This window comes from Mirounga leonina, unplaced genomic scaffold, assembly GCF_011800145.1.
Source record: "Mirounga leonina isolate KUSES-001 unplaced genomic scaffold, KU_Mleo_1.0 Mir_115, whole genome shotgun sequence".
Classification (NCBI taxonomy): Eukaryota; Metazoa; Chordata; class Mammalia; order Carnivora; family Phocidae; genus Mirounga; species Mirounga leonina.
Window position 1 is genome coordinate 25,817,311 of NW_023270268.1, and position 19,167 is coordinate 25,836,477.

Here is a 19,167-nt window from a genome sequence, read left to right on the forward strand (position 1 = left end):
AAGACTGTGTGCCCCGGCTGGAGAGCACTTTCTGACAAAACCATTTTCTGTTCCTGCCAGGTGCAGCCTGAACGAATTTTTATATTAATTTTGTGGTTGGGAGACAAAGTTGGCTTCATGGACATGTGATCTGTGCATTCACGTGGGGCCTCATGCCTAGAAGGGTTTAATGTTTTTGGTTTCGTATACTTGGTTTAATGCTCTATTGTTACTATCTTGAAACTCTTAATAAATGAATGATGGACCCCACATTTTCATTTTGCACTGGGCCCCACAAATTAGGTAGCCAGTCTTGCTTGAGGATTCCCACACCACACATAAATTTGAAACCTAAACCCATATTAGATGCAGGCTTATGGTTAAAAAATTTTTTTTGAAGTAACTTTCTCCTATACAAAGACCCTGTGGAGGTAGACAAGTTTCCTTGTCATCTTCCTGTGCTGTGGGTGGATTTTTCTAGTCAAACTTTTGGCAGATAGGTTACTCTTTGAAGGTCAAAGTTGGCTTTATATGATGTCTCATTTCCAACTTCTCACCTGTCACAGGCTGTAGGCTCTCATTAACTACTCCTGCATGTAGCTAATGCCTCTGGATTCCCCAGTTTCCCTCACTTCCGGCAGGATAGCTTGGCCAATGCCCTGTGGCTCTGTTTTAAGTTGCCTCTTGATTTTTGGCCCCTGGAGATTTCCCTTTGTCACAAACTCAGTTATGTGTTTCTTCTTAATTTTTATATGGCATATCTAGGTGCTTTTAGGAGAAGGACTTTCAGCTTATCTAGTTCATGATTTTGCTACACATACAAGTCCTTGCTAGTCCCCTCCTCCCCACCAAGAATCAGAAAACCCACAAAAGCTAACATTCTGTTGGCATGCAGGAAACTGCATGATTCCCAGCTGCAGAAGAGGAAACCAAGACTCAGAGGGGTTAAGAAGGCTTCTGATGTCATACAGCTAGAAAGTGGTGAGCTGTTTCTACCACATTACATGGCTTCCTCACTTAGCACTTTATATCTATGTCCTCCTCCCCTGTGCCAGGTGTGAATGCCTTTTGGAGTGTTCTGTAACACTGGTAAAGGGCAAAACTGAAAGAGGCCACATGGATCCTGAGCACCTGTTTCCCCACGTGCCCTCCAGGTGTAGGCCTTCCTCTGGGATCCCAGAGCCTGCACGGCCAAGCCTGGCCTCACAGGTCCTCCCTGCCAGGCTGGACTCCAGTTCCTCCAAGACATGTTCTGGAGTTTGCTCCCAGGTTCTTGGGGCCTTACTTGACTCATTTGATCAATATCTCCAGCAACTTGTACTTTGTTGTTTATTTTTAATAGAGGCCTTAATGCAAAGGCCCCTGTCACAGTCTGAAAGAGATTTGGGGGCAGGCTAGGCTTTCTAGGTTCATCGAAGTTGTGAAAAGAGTGGACCCACCAACCCTCAGCCAGCATCACTGAGGCTTCCCACCGCCTTGAGAACTTATTGCACGATGGAAATTTTGAGGAAAATCTATACCCTAAGATACAAAGAGACCTTCCTGATAATCAAGGGACCTACATGGGTACTGGAATGACCCTGCAGCATCTAGAGCCTTCCCCTGACTCAGTTACCTTCTTCTCTCCTCAGACAATAGAGGGCATGAAGTTTACCAACCCCTGGGGTGCTGCAGGAGGAGACATGGTTCTACTCTTTGACTCTTTCCTTTAGCTTCTGGGAATTATGAACCAAGGGTTTTAGAGCTTCATGGACCATAGGGGGCCTCAAGGGATCCATGAGCCCTGGAAATTGTTAAAATTTTGTCCAGATGTGCTTATATGTGTTTTTTTCTGGGAAATTGTCCTTAGAATTCATCACCTTCTTAAAGGAACCATGTGACTTGTAATAAAGAGTCTGACTCCATGTCTGATGTCTGACCTCTGAGCTTTCAAGCTCCACCTGCTTCACCTTATCCCCTTGCTGCACTTTGGGGCAAGCTCATAAGAAAGCCAAGTGCTTTCTTCTTTGGGGCTGGCAGGAAGTTCAAACCAGGTAAGAGCAGCCGGAGTTTGGGAATACTCACCTGGCCCATCCCCCGACCACATAAGCCCCAAAGCCAGTTGCTGGCCTGCCTGGAAGCCTGCCCTGCTCGCCCTCAGAAAGTCTCATTGTGTGAATCATGCTTTCCATTCTCTCTTGTTACATGTGTGGAATCATCAGTCTCCAGATCTGAACCAGATTTGGGGTCAAGGGTTGATCCTGCCCCACGGGGCAACGACCAGATATAACCTAAAAAGGTTAAGAACCACAGGCAAGGAATGGACGAGCCACTGGACTGACCCATCTTTACTAGACCTAGATTTTAACCAGGCGCCACCTGGATTTCTCAGTGTTGATTTCAGATTGTCTGCCCTATGGTGAGCCATCTATATCCAAGAATAGGAACTCCGGCTCCGGGAGGGGCCTGTCCCTGTGGGCAGAGTGACTGCTGGGCATGTTCAGCATCTCTCTTTGGCTGCCCTAGGACCATAAGCTTTTCCTGTCGCCACGGCAGCCCCATCCTTGTCGGGTCCTGCCAGGTCCAGCTGTGCTGCAGAGTGGGGCCTCGGGGGAAAGCCGTGCAGTTTGTCTTCCTTGCTGCCTCTTGGTCCCTCCCCAAGCAAGTCATCAGAGCACTGTATTCGGGGGAGAGGCCCCACCAGCCCTGGCATCCCGGGAGAGCTTCTGTGCTATGCCCCTCTGCTCCCGAGGGGCATTTGTACTCTCTGCTTTCCTTCTGACCATGGAGGAAAAGGCTTCCTCCCTGTGGGAGGCATTTCACAGACCAAATTGCTCTGTGCATGGGAAATGTTCTGAATGAGGCCAAGGCTCTGAAGCTGGGAGCCAGTGACTCCATCTGTGTGTAAGCTCTCCTCTGGCAAGTGGAGCATGGTCACCTGAGGCCGGGAGGCCCGTCTGCTCCAAACCCAGCCCTCCTTCTCTGCTCCACACCGACTCACAAACACAAGCGTGCACACACACACGCATGCAGAGACACCCACCCAGACAGACACAGACACACACAGACACACACACACACACACACCAGACTCCCGTGGTGCCCTAAAGATCCCCCCCTTTGTGCACTCTGGCTCCCACAGAGCCACACGAAGTACCTGAAAGCCACAACACATCTGCTTGGGAGGCCTCAGAATCAGGGGACTGAGACAAGACTGTAACCACAGTCGTGGGTTTGAGGCACCACTTTCTGGGCTCCCCTGGCCTCCTCAGTGCTTCCGTGTCTACACTGCCCACTTAGGTGACCCACTTTCCCTGTCTCTGGTCCTAATTGGCTGAGGATCTCTGGCCGGTCCAGATGTTTCAGGCTGTGCCCTGGTGGAAATGTGTGTGCACACCGTGGTTCTCTTTGACCTCTGATTATAGATGTTTAATTTAAATGAGGAGATTTTCCATAAACCCTGGGTTTCAAATGTCTTTTAAAATTTGGGGGTGGGGCACCTGGGTGGCTCAGTTGGTTAAGCGTCTGCCTTCGGCTCAGGTCATGATCCCAGGGTCCTGGGATCCAGCCCCGCATCGGGCTCCTGCTTGGAGGGAAGCCTGCTTCTCCCTCTCCCACTCCCCCTGCTTGTGTTCCCTCTCTCGCTGTGTCTCTCCCTGTCAAATAAATAAGTAAATAAATCTTTAAAAAAATTGGGGGGTGGTGTCATAATATTGGGCCCACTTTCATACAGAAGAGAAGACATTTGTTGAGGCTGGGGGACAGGTGCTGCTGTGCTTTCAGATGGGCACATGCTTCTCAGGCCCAGCAGCCTCTACCCAGCTCATTGTGCTCACCTCCTTTCCCTGCCTGATCCTGGGCATATCTGAACTTGCAACCCCTGGGCTAGTGACTCTCTGAGCCTCAGTTTCCTCATCCGTTCGATAAAAGCATCCATTTCCCTCAGGCTTGGATGCTTGTATTCTCTGGTGACATTCTCTGTGTTTGTGCGTGTGCCTGGAGGTGGGGTGGGGTGGGCAGAGCCGGCCGGGTCGGCGGAGTGGGGGACATGGGACCCCTGAAAGGTGGTTCCCCAAAGGGAAGTGAGGAGCATCCCAGGAAAGACCACTCGCAGGTCTGTGACGCTGAGAACTCCGGCTACCCACCTGTTGCGGCCGGCTGTCGCTGCAAAGAGCTAGCATCATGGCGCAGCCCAGGATGTCCCCTTCCGCCTGGCAGTCTACACAGAAGCCAAGTCCACTGTTGTGGAGCTGAAAGTGGACACCCGTACAAAAGTGAATCCCGCCGTCCACTGTAAAAACGCCCTGTGTCAGGCGCCATTCCTCTCCCCTCTCTCTGCTGTGTAGCTCAAGGGGTCAGGTTCAGACCACAGAAATGAGCAAGGTCAAGCTGAAGCCTCTAATCCCAAGGGACAGGAGGCAGGCCACACCTGTCATGATGACAGGCCCTGAAACAAGTTTCACGGCAACCCAGTCACCTCCCTCAGGGTAGATATGAAAGCCTCTGAGGCCCCGTGGAGCTTGGGACTGTGTGGCCAGGGTCATGGTCAAACTCCTGAACACCCAGTTTCTGTCTTGGGAAGCTGCCTGCCCCCCCCCCCCCGCCCCCCCCCCCCCCCCCCCCCCGCATCTTCCCTGGGGTCTGTCTTGCCTTTCCAGAGAACCTGGGCCTGCACTCAGATGGGTACAGCTCAGGGTAGATGTTGGCCAGAAACCAGTGGAACATCCGACAACCCAGCCTCCTTTGCAGCTGCAGGCGTTCTGTGCAGTCTGGCTTCTCGGCCTGAGGGAGGAGAAAGACACGGGCAGTGAGAGGGAAAGCCTGCTGTTTACCACCATTCATGTGTGGACAGAGGTGGCTGAAGGACCCGGACAGAGAGAGGGGACCGAGGCCACCGTTCCCCAGGGCTGCAGACAGCGGGGAAGGTCATGTGTTGGGAGAAGAGGTTTAAAAGGGACAGAATAGGATGGACGCTCTCTACAGAGAGCTGTGGAGTGAGCAACGTGGGTGTGAGGTCACTCCCTCCCCATAATCCCTCACATCTTCAGTCGACAGAGACCATTTTACCTGTGTTCTAAGGACTTTTCTGTGGAAGCCGGCAGAACGGTGGGCCTTTGAAGCTAGGCTGCTGTGACGCAGCACCATAATGAGCCTTATGGAGGCAGGAACTGACCCAAAGGCCACTCAGATGAAATAAGCTGGGAAAGTGTGGGGTGGGGTGGAGACAAGGCAAGTTTGCTTTTCTTCCCCTCCAAGTGCCCAATCTCCTCCATTAACGAATCATTCCTTTGGATGATGCTATCCCCTTACCTTGAGATTTTCCTTTATAATACAGTTGTCCTGGGATGGATATCAGGTAAGTCCTTAACACTTTAATATAAATTTATGTATTTGGCTATATTGATAAGATATAAGGAAACCTACCCAAACATTTGGTACTAAGTCCTGGATATTTTTAGGGAAGACAGGTGTGCTAAGGAGTGGTTGGAAAGATCAAAAACAGAAACAAAAGTGTGGGGCTCCCGGGTGGCTCAGTTGGTTAAGCATGTAACTCTTGGTCTCAGCTCAGGTCTTGATCTCAGGGTCATGAGTTCAAGCCCGACATTGAGTACTTAATAAAAGAGAGAGAGAAAGAGAATATTTCCTGGGGTGAGGAGAGGAAAGGAGAGAGGGCTGGAGCAGGAAGTCCATTTCAGAGTTCCCGCCTGATGGCCTCTAGGCTGGCAACCAGACACTGGTCTGACAGGCTATATGAAGTGAGTTTGGTTTGATTCAGCTTCTTCTTTTTTTTTACTCCTCAGATGGAAATGTTGGGGGGAGTAAGGTCTGAATCCTCCATACTGAAATGCTCTCGGCATGCTTCTCAAACTGTGATCCCAAGCACCTGGCTCAGAAATGCCCAAGGAACTTGTTAAAAAGGCAGGTTCCTAGGCCCTACACCAGAGACTATGGTTCAACAGGTTGGGGCAGCACCCTTGGAATCTGCATTTTAACCATCTTTCCTGGTGAGTTTTATTCACAGGAAGCTTGAGAACAACTTCTCTGGGGCAGGAATGTCTTGTTTATTCAGCATATGTACCTACCATTAAACCAAAGAGATCTATTACTCTTTCCTCTAAGGAAATTAATACAAGTTTTTTATAGTTTCTCAGCATTCTGAACGTTCACTTGAGACCTCGCCAGCCATTCTATTGGGTTGGACTTAGCTCCCAGAGCAGGAATATTCCTTCATGCATATTCTATCACCTTCACCTTTCTTGGTAATGAAACAAACCGGCGAATCTACCCAGCCCTTGTCTGACCTCAAATGAGGAGGCATGCTGACAATGAACTTGCTCTTCTGTATAACCTTGCTTGAGAGGAAAAAACAAGAGAATGTCAACTCTCCCAACAGTGAAACCCCGGCCTTGTCTTTTGGGTGCCCAGAATTTCTGTATCTCAAAATCTACATGAGGGTTTTGGGGGTAGGGTGGGAGATGGGATGGGAGGATAGAAATTGTAGAATGAAATTAATTTTTAATTATTTAAATTTAAAGTAAATGCATAAAGTAAATGCCTCCACCTTCAGGGAGGCAGTGCTATTATGAAAATCTTGACACTGGGGCGCCTGGGTGGCTCAGTCGTTAAGCCTCTGCCTTCGGCTCAGGTCACGATCCCAGGGTCCTGGGATCAAGTCCCACATCGGGCTCCCTGCTCGGCGGGAAGCCTGCTTCTCCCTCCCCCACTCCCCCTGCTTGTGTTCCCTCTCTCGCTGTGTCTCTCTCTGTCAAATAAATAAAATCTTTAAAAAAAAAATAAATAAAATAAAATAAAATCTTGACAGTGATGTCAGCAATGGGATATTTCCCAAACATGAATTAATAGGAATGTTCAAAACAAAACAAAAAGGTCTTCTCATTTACCAGTAGGAAGTGCCACTGTCCTTGTGAAAGTCATCAGATAACAGATGCGGAGATTTGTGGATCAGAGAATAGAGCAGACCCAGCAGAGTAGGCTGGCGAGGGGCTTGTGGGAGTTGTCCCAAGACCTTTGTGGGTCACAGAAACCTTACCTTTGGAGCCCCTGCTCCCAGCATAGCAAACATTAATGGGAACCCACATCTCATGTCGAATAATATTCTGTGTTACCCCATAAGAATTGAGCTGAATGGCCGTTGAAAATGCGCTGCTTGCGGACGTTTAATTAAATGTTTAAATTTTTCATTTTTCTGTGGCTTGTTTTGGATCTTTTATGTTTATTTTTATACTTTCTTTGTTTCATGTCTTGGGTAATTTCGTAGCCTTGAGCACTTTGCCCAGGATGAAACGGCCCTCTGAGACCTGTTACTGCTTATTCCCTGCACAATCTGTCCTCTGCCCCAATGTGTTCTATGCCACATCCCATAGATGTCATCCCACTGACATCAGGAGGCTCCAGGCCAAGACCAGCTGGGATGACCTGATGCTTGGGAGAGACGGGCAGTCCTGCCTAGTAGAGGAGGCACTTGAGAGGGGCAACTTAAGGGAAGCACAAGCCAAAAGCTTGTATTTTCCCCTCCAGGCTAGAGGGAGAGGCACTCCCTGGCTCACCCTCCCGCTGGTGGCCCAGTGGTGGGTCGAGAAGCCCCTACCTGGATCTCTCCTTACCTTGCTCAAGGAGAAGGCCTCTGGGCTGTGCCTGTAGAAGGTTTCTTTGAATGAGCCCAACCAAGTCTCAGCAATGCGAACCTTGTTCCTCAGAGCGGCCTCCTGATCAAGGGGGGCGTGGGTTTCCTGATTCCGGTAAATGTGCCCCACCCGAGAGCAGGGGAGGATTTCAACGGAGCCACCACAGAGCCAGACCTGCCAGAAAATGAGAAAAATAAACACCTGAACACCACTCCAAGTCCATGGGAAGTCAGGAATCCAGGGGCTGGAAAAATGCACAAGAAATCAGGAGCCCAAAATCGGAAAGAGAATTGTAGTCCTCGGGTGCCGCAGAGTTTCCAGATCTGGGAGTTCTGGGCGGGGGAGTGACAGGATGGGAAGAATGGGCCCAGCTGTCCCGGGACAGAACCAGTGGAGTGCGGGGGCCACATCCACGCGACCACCTGAACGTGCCCTTCCCCTGAAGCACAGAGAGGGGCAACTTTTAGCACTTTTAGAGATGTGGCCATGTGCTCCCCTGTTCCCCAAAGCTGCCTCCTCAGGGGAAAGGGGGTCCCTAAGTGGTCAGGGAATTCCTAAAAGCTCGTGACGTCCCCTGCAAGGGGGAAGCAAGCTCTCTCTAAACATAGTCTCTCCTTCTTCAGGAGGATTCTCAGTGTTCTCGGCTAACGCTCCTGCCTACTCCCAAATGCCTGGAATTCATTTGCTAGGAAGCCTTTCCTTTCATCCTGGGGGATAAAGAGGAAAAACAAAAACGTTCCTAGCATAGGCAGCATATGAACTGAAACACAACAAAGATGGAGTTCCCAAACTGTATGCCAAGGTACCCTCGGGGTGCCCCAGCAACCTCAAAGGGCCACGCAGGGCATTTTAAATGTTTGAGAGAAACATAGTGACATCTGTTGGATGTTCTGCAAACTACAAGCTTGAGGTAATTCATGGTTTCAACATTAGATGGCTGCACTTCTGATAATGGACAGCTCTACTGGGCTGGGCTTTCAGTGATTGCTGGGATGAAAAAGCAAGTATCGTGTTAAAATCGACATGGAATGGGAAACGAGGTCTGACCTGATTCTGAGGTTTGAGAAGTTGGGTGGTGCCCAACAGGCGCTAAAGTTTTAGGACAAATACTTATTTTTTGGAGCTAGGGTAGTTCCTTCTTATCCACGGGGGATATGTTCAGGACCCCCAGTAGATGCCTGAAATCACGGATAGTTCTGGGCCCTATATATACTATGTTTTTTCCTTATACATGCATAAGTACCCGTGATAAAGTTTAATTTATAAATTAGGCACAGTAGGAGATGAACAACAACTAATAATAAAATAAAACAATATAATGATATACTGTAATAAAAGTTATATGATTATGGTGTCTCTCTCTGAAAATATCTTCTTATAATGTACCCGCCCTTCTTGTGATGAGATGGAGTGAGAGAAATGTCGCAGACACTGTGACCTAGAGTTCAGCTACGACCGACTTGACGATACCTCAGAAGGAGGATCGTCTGCTTCTGGACTGCGGCTGACCATGGGCAACTGAAACCGCAGATAAAGGGAGACCACGGTACTCAATGCACAGAACTGTCTGGCATTGGTTTTGGCCTATGGGTGCTGTGAATAATAACAGAGATGCTGAGGGTGCCGTGCACAGAGAATGTACGGGAACCCCTATGTACAGTATGCATGGCTGATACTGTGCCCTTTCCTATGGGGAGGTTTGATAGCTGGCTTCGTGAGGGAGGCTGGGGGCACAGTCAAGGTAGGGCATGAGACAGATGGGAAGGGGACACACCACATTTCATGACTTTATTCTTTGCCTGCAGCTTAGACCTGACCAGGGGCATTTAAGGGCTGCCTCCAAGCTGGGACCTTACCCACTACTCCACAGAGCCCACCTGGCTCCTCCCTTGGTCCAGGACATACCTTGAGAGACAGCTCGAGGTTTTCGCCACCCTGCAGGGACATGAGAGGGTCATACGCTCCAGTGTTTTGGAAGTAATGTCTGTCGATGGCCACAACCCCGCTGGGCACCACTGGGCTCCTGGGCAGAGAGAAGATGGAACAGATGGCAGTTCAGAACCCCGAGCATATCAGGAAGGCTTACCATGCGGGAGCTCCAGGGGCTGAGAGAGTGGGCTACGGGCCCAGCTAGACCTCAATGCTTTTCATTGCAAGACCAGAGCCAAGCAACCATGTCAAAAATCCCAGTATTTTATGAGAAGAGAGTTATGGTTGCCTGGGCCCTTTTACCTCCTAAAGGGAGGGCCACGGGGCTGCACCTGAGGCTCCCCTACCCTCTGGCTTGAGTACCTCTAGAGAGACCTTTGGGAAGAAGGCCTTGTTAACATAAGGCACCCTAAGGCAGGTAGCACCAGGCTAGGGAAACCAGGGAAACAGTCTGGCTTTTTCTTCCCACATCCCAAAGTGGGACTTGGGCAGATACTGAGGGCAGGTGCAGGCCGCTGGGGGCCGGGTGTGCCAACCTCTGGCCAGAGGCCATGACCAGTGAAAGTACATGGTGGTGAACAACCATGCAGGATAGCTTGAGCCCAACGTGGGGCACTCCCTCCCCACCGATGCTGACCACCCCCCTCAAAGAAGCCTGGAGCTCAAAATCAACTTCAGGGAGACAGGGTGAGGGCACATGCCTGGATGATAGATTTAAATATGCAATCACTAAGCTGTCATGGGATTTGACTAATTTGCACGGACGTTTTCTGCTGTTAGGTGGAAAGAGGGGTTAAGATAGAAACGACCTAAGTCCAGTTATTAGAAAATAAAGACAATTTTTTCTTTGCACTTCTGAGCTTGCGGCTTCTCAGACTTCCGTTAGAGTCACACTCCCTTGGGCAGACCCCTGGGAAGGCCTGTTTGTGCCTAATGCCTTCCTACCGTGTCCCTCTACTAGGTGCTCAGACACCAGCTGTATAATTGGTGAGCATTGGGCAGTGTATGATGGAGATGGACCATGGCGAATGGAGGCCAACTGCCCAGAGGGCAACACCACATGATCCCTTGTCCCACAGGCTCTCCTTACGATGTGACGTTGACATTGCTTCCCCTGAAGGGTGGGGTCTGTGCCTCCTTCCCATGAACCTAGGTGGGCCTGAGATCTTTTTGCAAGTGACCCTGGGTGAATTCTGAGGCTTGGCGAGAGAAGGGGATACGTCATCTAAAACATTAGACTGAGTGAAAGAAGCCAGGCATGAAAGGTCACACATCATATGATTCCATTTATATGAAACATCCAGAATCGGTCAATCCATAGAGATAGACAGTGGTTGCCAGGGGCTGGGGGGGAGGAGAGGGTGGGAAACAACACTTAATGGGTATGGGATTCTACTTTGGAGTGATGGAAATGTTCTGGCACTAGATCGAGGTGGTGCTTGCACACTTGCGCTACTTGTTATGAGACTGTTCATTTTTAAATGGCTCATTTGTGGTATGTGAAATTCACCTCAACAAACTATCTTTTTTAAAGGGGGAGGGGGATAGAGCTTGTTTCACCTGGCCATCTTAGGATACTTAGTGTCAGAACCCAGTGTCATGGTGTAGCAAGCCCCAGGTGCAGTGACCTGATGGAGGGAGTGGCTGAAGTTCCCGTGGAGGTCCCAGCTGATGACAGGCATCAACCTTCAGACATTCGATGGGCCTCAGGGCAGCGCCCCCCACCCCTGCTGCCATCTTGAGCTCTATCTTCTGCCATCCTGAATACCATGGAGCAGAGACCACCAACCCTGGTGCTCTCTTTCATAATTCCTGACCCACAGAATCTGTGAGCTTAATAAAACTGTTGTTGTTCTACACCACTAAGTTTGGGTGGTTTGTTATGCAAAAGAAGATATCTAGAACATCTTCTTAAATAGAATAAGCTTCCAAAACCCAAACATGCCCCAACACCAAAGCAAGCAAGTAACTCATAGAATTTGATATATTTTGAGAGTTAGGGTGTCTTAGCATTCACCTGAAGGAATCCTTCCTTTTTAGCAAGAAAGCACCTGAGGTCAGGGAAATTCCAGTGTTACCTGGAGAGGTAGAATTAGGTCAAGATCCCGGCTTGGGTTCTCTCACCGCCCACAGGGGTGTTCACTGAAGAAGCTACTTGAAAGAGCTTAAGCTGGACTCCATTCACTTAAGACTATAACAATAATAACACTGACGTTTGAGTGCCTGGCACTCTCTCTGCTTTTCATGTAGTGACTCTTTCACTGTTACCCTCAATTCACTGATGAGGAAACTGAGGCACAGATTAAGTAACTTGCTAGAAAACAGGTGGGGCCAGGATTTGATCCCAAGCAGTTTGGCTGCCGAGTCCTTCCTGAGGAAGCAAAGAAGGAGCAGGCTGTGTGAGGAGCCTCACCTAATGGGGCTGATGGGGGACTGGAGGATCTTCCTTTCTCGCTCCGGCAAAGGCTCCCAGTGGAAATCCAGCTTCCAGTCCAACACCCCACGCTGCAGGTACTTGGAGGGGTAATACTGGAAATTCTTCCAGTCAATCACATCTATGACTGGAGACACCACTCGGCTCCTGGAAAAAATTGTGGAATCAAATAAGGGATAAAAACCATTCACCTGCTGGGGGATAGAAGCGTAATCTACACTTGCGCTGCCTAATATGGCAGCCAGGAGCCACATGTGGCTCGCAGGCACCTAAAATATGGTCTGTCTAAATTGAGATGGGGAAAGTACCGCAATGGCTTGCCTCTCTTCAGCCTTCCAAACGGTGCCCTTGATGGGTAACCAGAGTGAGTGCATCCTATATCTAAAATGTTTGTGGGGGCACCTCGGTGGCTTAGTGGTTAAGCGTCTGCCTTCTGCTCAGGTCATGATCCTAGGGTCCTGGGATCCAGCCCCGCGTCGGGCTCCCTGCTCCGCGGGAAGCCTGCTTCTCCCTCCCCCACTCCCCCTGCTTGTGTTCCCTCTCTCGCTGTGTCTCTCTCTGTCAAATAAATAAATAAAATCTTTAAAAAAAATTAATTGCATGTTTCTTTTTGTTTTATAATATGACTATCAGAAATGTTTAAATTTAAATGTTAAATGCATGGCTTGTTATATTTCTATGAGATAGCACTGTTCTAGAAAATATGTTTTTCCATAAGGAATTGGGGGCCCACTTAAGTAAAGAGCATGCCTGCCTCTTTCTTTTTTGAAAAACCTCTGTTGACAGCACCGAAAGACAGAAGAGTGGGGTTCTAGTCTCAGCTCAGTTGCACGTCTCCGGGCCTCAGTTTCCTCAGTTGTAAAATGGGAGTTTGAACCACTTCCCACAAACACCTTTCTCAGCTGTAATGTTCTAGAACAGTGGCTCTTGACTTCTTTTGGGGCCTTTGATCTCTTTGAGAATCAGGGGAAATCTATGGAATCCTCTTCAGAAAAATTATCATATGCACATATCCAAAATATTATGCACAATTTCAGAGGGTTCATGGGCCCCTGCTCTAGGGTCTGGTTCTTGTTCTTCCCTATATCAGACAACTTGATCGGCTTGAAGAATCAGGACTGCCAAACTCCAGCAGTGTCCCTGGTGTAAATGCACATGTACGCGAACACATGGCGTCTATGAGCAAACCAAAGTCCTAAGTCGAGGCTTATCTGCTTGCTCATTTACTGATGCTGTTGGTAACTGGATTTTACCCCTTTTTTGCTGTTGTTCTTGTTTGTTTTGTTTTGTTTGCACAGCCTGGGATATGACCTCAGAGAGGGTGATGGGGGAAAATGGTACAGGTCAGAAACCTCACCTTTTAACTAAACAGGTCATCATTCAGGAGTACCAGGAGCTGATCTCCACATAGCCGATATCTCAGTCACATTTTTTTCTGGCCTCTCATGACTATTACTTCTAAAATCTATGCCATGGTGTGCCTGAGTGGCTTAGTTGGTTAAGCCTCCAACTCTTGACTTTGGCTCAGGTCATGATCTCAGGGTCGGTCGTGAGATCAAGCCCTGCATTGGACTCCATGCTGACCCTGGAGCCTGCTTAAAATTCTCTCTCCCTTTCCCTGTGCCCCTCCTCTTTCCCCCTGCTCACTCTCACGCGCATGCTCTCTCTCTCTAAAATAAAATAAGTTAAAATCTATGCCATGAAATGGATCAGGCCTGAACTCAGGGGTCCTGGAAGGTCTCAATCTAAGAGAAGAGAGATTCCTGGCAGAGAGATGCCAGCCACACTGTGTTTACACTTCTATCGATTTCCATCTCTATTCTTCCCACCTCAGAGATGGCCAGGCTAGGGTGGCCCAGGCTACAGGGAAAGCACCAGGCTGGTCCTAGGACTCAATTATCTGTCCTTAAGTGGCTGACATTGGCATGAGGAGTCATGGGGTTTATATTTAGAGCAAGAATCCCAATATTATTTTCTTGCCCTTTTCACATTGTTCCCTCTGGAAGGTAAAGTAAACTTAATCCCTCTGGGTCCCCACTGCTTCTGGCATCCTGAATTGACCTAAGAAAACTGAGAGGCAAGATCAAGGAAGAAAGGAGGACACCCAGCCCCCCTCCCAAGTCTCCACTTCCTGTGGAGTGAACTGAGCAGATGGGATGGATTTGGCTACGGGCAAAGCATTTTGTGGAATTTCAGAGTCAAGAGCCAGGGGAGCCGTGTGGCTGAATCCTGAAGAATCCCATCAAATTCATGCCATCTTAGTAATCATAACAGGACAAGAAAGGAAATTGCATCTGAGCATCCATACAACTAGCTTCTCCTAGATCTTTGAGCTTGTCCTGCCTGACAAGGCTGTGCATTACTTTGGACCAGAAAATGGGAACTCTAGAATTTATCAAGTCTCTCTATTTGCTCTGTCTTGCTGGAAGCTCAGAGTCCTATGCAAATCTCACGGTTAATAACTGTATCACCCCAAATATCCAATGCTTCTTTTCCTTTCTGAGATCTCCTTTTCCTTCTATTTTAACCAGACACCTAAGTGATGAATCACAAGACACTCTGAGTGCCTTTTGGATAGAGATGAAGAGGATAGCAGCTGCTTAGCCACGGCTGAATTAGGGAGTAACTGCAGTCTAGTGACTCAAAAATGGTGATTTAAAAAACCCAAACAGTCTTATATTTAACTTTGGGTTTTGTACCTACAGATGTGTCTGGTGTTCTTGGAATACACTTAAAGCAAAATAGCAACGCTGCCCTGTTTGACTTGGAAGGAGCTAGAAGTGTCTGCTTACACCATCATTCTCTCTTGCAAATTGAGTTTTAACTCTCAGGCAAGTACAAGGTTGATTCTCTCTTAAGCCTTTCTAAGCTCCAGGGGGTCAGGCAGTTGGGTTTCAAAAGACAAACAGAGGTAGTAGAGCTGTCAACAAAGACTGGTTGACCACTGAACGTGAGGTCAACTAATAAACTACTGTCCAAGTAGTCAAAATCTAACTGCGGTTCAACCTTACCAACCAAACTTAGGTTACTTACAAGCCCTGGCTTACCTCATCCCTCTTTATTATTCCTGCACCTCCATGTTCCTCCGGGTCTGTGATATCTAAAGTCATTTTGGAAGTTCACTCAAATTCTTGGTGTTGTGGACAGTATCTTATACTGAGAAGCAAAAGTCTCTGAATTCTCTAATCCCAGAGCTCTTGCTTCTCAAGTGTGACCCTAAGACTTGTGTTGGCCGTTTCACCACTCTGTCATGCTGAGGGGTGTGTGGTAGGAAGAAGACTGGAGAGTTTCCCTGGGGCTTGAGACCAAAAGAAGCCTGCTCCCTTTGTGGGCTGGGGTCATCTTGGTCCCCCTGCTGCTCCTCACCACACACACACACACACACACACACACACACACTCTCTCTCTCTCTCTCTTTTTCATACACTCTCTCTCACACACACACACACACATATTCTCACACACACACACACACTCACACACACACGCACACTCACACTTTCACATGGGATTCCTCAGACTGCTTTTCATCATTTAACCCCTTGCAGGGCAGGGTGATGGGAGGTGGTCTGTTCCCTGTCCCACCTTGCTTCTCCCCATGGAGCAGGCTCAGCCCTAGCTGAGCACTACATGACCTTATGAACTAGGTGTCTCTAAGATAGAGGACCAGACCAAATTCAAGGGGAAAACAGCTTGGACAGCCTCTGGAGCCAGCATCGCCCCTCAGTGGGTATTGTCTTTCAGCACTTCACTGAAGACTGCCCCTTTCCCATTGGAAACCTTAATTTCTCTAGGGCCATAACTCTCACTCCTTGGCTTGGGTATTAGAGCTGACAGTTAGCACAAGGCCGTTGTCAGCTGGCAGCTGGAGTAACAGCTACCCTTGATCTTCATCTGTGTTACTTTACACGGAAACCAACTACCAACCAGCACCTCTAACACTGCTCTAAAAACTGCTCTTTGAGCAGCTCTGTCTGGGGCTGCTATGTACAGTTATGTGGGTTGTGCACTGCCCAAACTTAGAGAATGCTTCAAATATCATAGGCATTATAAATTTGCATACTTCATTCTAAAATTTCTGGCAGTTAGCATTAAAGTAACTTGTTCTAAAAAATGAACGTGTTATGACACATGTTCTGAGAAATGAGAGTAAAGGATAATGAAGAAGGGACTCCTTTTACCAATTCATACAAAGTTGCCATATGGCTCTCTATAGACCTGTTCTGTGGGCAGGGTGGGGGACCAGGGCTAGGAACCAGGCCTTGAACCCTCTGATCGAGGTGTTGAGGAAGTTATGACTCTTTGAAATAGTTGATTTATGGCTTGTTACACTGTTACTCATCATCCCACTCCACCTTTTTAATGAAAGGCCTTAAAGACCTTTTCCTGCCTCCTGCACAATGGATCCTCACCTGGTGACAGAATGTCTCCTGCCATGAGCCTCAGAGGCAGCTGGGACTCCTTTCCTCTCTTGAAGAGCAGTAGCTATTAGAAACTGTGCCCAATGGCTTCTACAGCTTTGCTTCACACAAGGTGAGCTGCCATGGGAGGCCAGAGGAAACGCTCGAGCAAAATTGCTATAGGAGCAAAGCAGACCTTAAAAGGGCCACTCTCCCAGGCCACAGCTTTCAGAGCATCTCTGTGTGCAGTGGAGAGAGATGAGAACTCAGACCCATGAGAGCTAGCTTTTCTTTCAGACCCTCACCTGTGAAGGCCTGCAAGCTGAACATCGGTCCCAAAGAAAACAGAGTACACAGGAAGCTGTGAATGAGGTGTGGGATGACAAAAAGATGGCTAAACCATAGAAGAGAGGGGACATGAAGAGGAAGCCAAGCCAGAATGGGGTCTAAGACCAGAGGCCGTGTGTGTGCCCATGTGTGTGTGTGTGTGTGTGTGTGTGCGTGCAGGGGGGCAGGAAAGGGAGAGAGGGAGGGAGTGGAGAGAGGGAGGGAGACTGAAAGGGAAGAAGAAGGGGAGGGGAAAAGTTGGATAACGAGAGAAAAGAAAGAGCCCAGGAAATGAAAATTTCACGGACCCACCTTCTTAACTGCGGAAAGTCTCTCAGGGAGCCCCATTTTATTTATAGCTGAGGACACTGAGGTATTGCCAAGTCTTCCTCTCTCAGCCTAGAGTGAGAAATCTCCAGATCTGTGAAAATGGCACTAATGTGAGCAGCAGACATGAGGGGCTCGTTCTAATCAATGTTTTAACACATGTCTCACAACCAGGGTGGGGAGGGGGGATGAATAAATCTCATTCCCTGATCAGCATCTCCAATTCTTAAAATAATTCATAGACAGCAAAAAGAGCAGTAGGCCCAGAGTTAGAACACCTGACTCAGCGGCAAAGTCTCCATGCACCCTCGCAGATCATTTCACCCCAAGGAGCCCCACTATCCCTCTCTGTAAAATGGAAGCAGAAGTACTTGCCTGAGACATCTCATGGGGGGGGCATCAGTAAAGAATTATATGAGAACAGTCTATTCGGGCTATACATACATAAGGCTTAATGATATTAATTTCTGGGTTCCTAAAGGTCTGCATACAAGAAGCATGGAAAACAGTCTAGCTCTTTGAGTGGCTGTGTGACCCTGAGGGGTCTCCTTGGCCTCCCTGGAACTCAGTTTCTTTCAGCAGTGAAATCGTGAGATAGGACTAGATGATCTTACAGGTCCCTCTGAAAGCTATCTGTCTGTGACACGGGGATGGGAATTAGATGGGGAATAGGCTGGACCAACTTTAGTTCCCACTGCAATGATACAAGGTCATTATGATGTTGAGGGCAAGATCCAAGATGGCAGAGTTTGTTAGGTTTGCATGTTTACTTGTCCTCGTCCTGGTCCTGGATTTATACACATCTCCTTTTCTTCTGAGGTAATAGCCAGGAGTGGGCAGTAATCTGTATTACGGTACTGGGCAAAACTAATCCTTCCCGATTTCACTTGAACTCTGATTGTTCTTTATTAAAAAGGAATTGCTGAACTATTAATGAATGACATCGCGTTGCTTGAAACCTCCTTCATCTAGTGGAATATGCTAATTCCTCTGCCTCCTTATCCAGAAAGGTCTTTTCTTAGATGTTGTCATCCCCGACTTCAAAGGAGACATTGAACGTATACCATGGGGAGGAGTGCAAGGATAGAAGTCATAAGGCTTGGTTCGGGCATCTGCGCTATCTGGCTGGCCATCATCAGAAACAATCATTTGTTGAACTCCTACTGTGTACTAGGCCTCCGCAAACCCCAAGGGGTATGCCTGAGGTGGTCCAAGGTGGGCTAGCCACCAGGGTTTGCTTTTTCTTAGTGGGATATTCAGATTGAGGAAAATGGTTGACAGGGCATATTTAGGAACAGTATGAGGAGAGCAAGGAAGTGGGGAGCGAATGACAGCAAGATGGGGAAAAAGAACAGAGAAATGGTCAAAGAAAAAATTTTAAATGTTGGGCTAAGGGGTGTGTAATGCAATTCTCTCTGACTTCACATTCTTGAGGCCTTAGTTAGGACATTAGAGACCCCTCATCCCAAAAACCAATGCTGGTTCTTGATTGAAGTTTAGCAATCACAGAGTCTAACACATTCTGTTTAGGGGTAAGTACCTACGAACAAAATATAAAGACTTTTTCTCAGGTTATATTATAATCCTGATTAAAATTCCTGACTTTTCAACAAAGGGAGTGACACCATGGTAAGATGTTACCCTATCCAGGAGTATTTGCAACTTAAGAGAAGCTGTTCTCTAGGCCCCTGTTTTTGTATTTAGAAAACAAAGCAGATGGACTGGAGGACCTCTAACTTCCCTTCCAATGTACCTCCCTAGACTTTTGAAAAGGCTCAAACTCAAACATCTGAAAAAAAAACCCAAAGAAGCATGTTACTCTCTCATGGGGAGCCTCGGGGACTTGTTCAATGGTGGATAGATGTTCTGTGAGTGGTGGAGGCTGTAGACTCTTTCTCCCAGCCCCACCTCTGCTCCCCAGACCCCAAGGGTGAAGTTACCTGTCACCAGCTATTCTGCTGAGGAGGGGCTCCAGCCAGCCCGGGTGGCACTCACAGTGGGAATCCATGAAGACCAGCACGTCCCCGGTGGCCCTGGTGGCCCCCAGCATCCGGGCCCTGATGGCACCCAGCCTCTTGTTGCTCCTGAGCAACTTCACCCCCTCCAGCCTGGCCACGTATTCACTGAGGGAAGACTTGAGTTGTCC

General features: G+C 48.4%; 1 protein-coding gene across 2 annotated transcripts in view; it reads right to left on the reverse strand.

Annotated features, from left to right (window-relative positions):
- The window catches only part of GALNT15 (polypeptide N-acetylgalactosaminyltransferase 15), a 49,069-nt gene that overhangs the window by 4,746 nt on the left and 25,156 nt on the right, over positions 1-19,167 (reverse strand). For both annotated transcript variants that reach the window (XM_034994198.1, XM_034994207.1), the window contains exons 3-8: positions 18,962-19,166; positions 11,947-12,114; positions 9,510-9,627; positions 7,584-7,778; positions 4,609-4,740; positions 4,104-4,208 (exon numbers count right to left, since the gene is read on the reverse strand). In XM_034994198.1, the coding sequence (XP_034850089.1) occupies positions 4,104-4,208; positions 4,609-4,740; positions 7,584-7,778; positions 9,510-9,627; positions 11,947-12,114; positions 18,962-19,166 (923 nt within the window). The remainder of the gene's footprint in view (positions 1-4,103; positions 4,209-4,608; positions 4,741-7,583; positions 7,779-9,509; positions 9,628-11,946; positions 12,115-18,961; position 19,167) is intronic.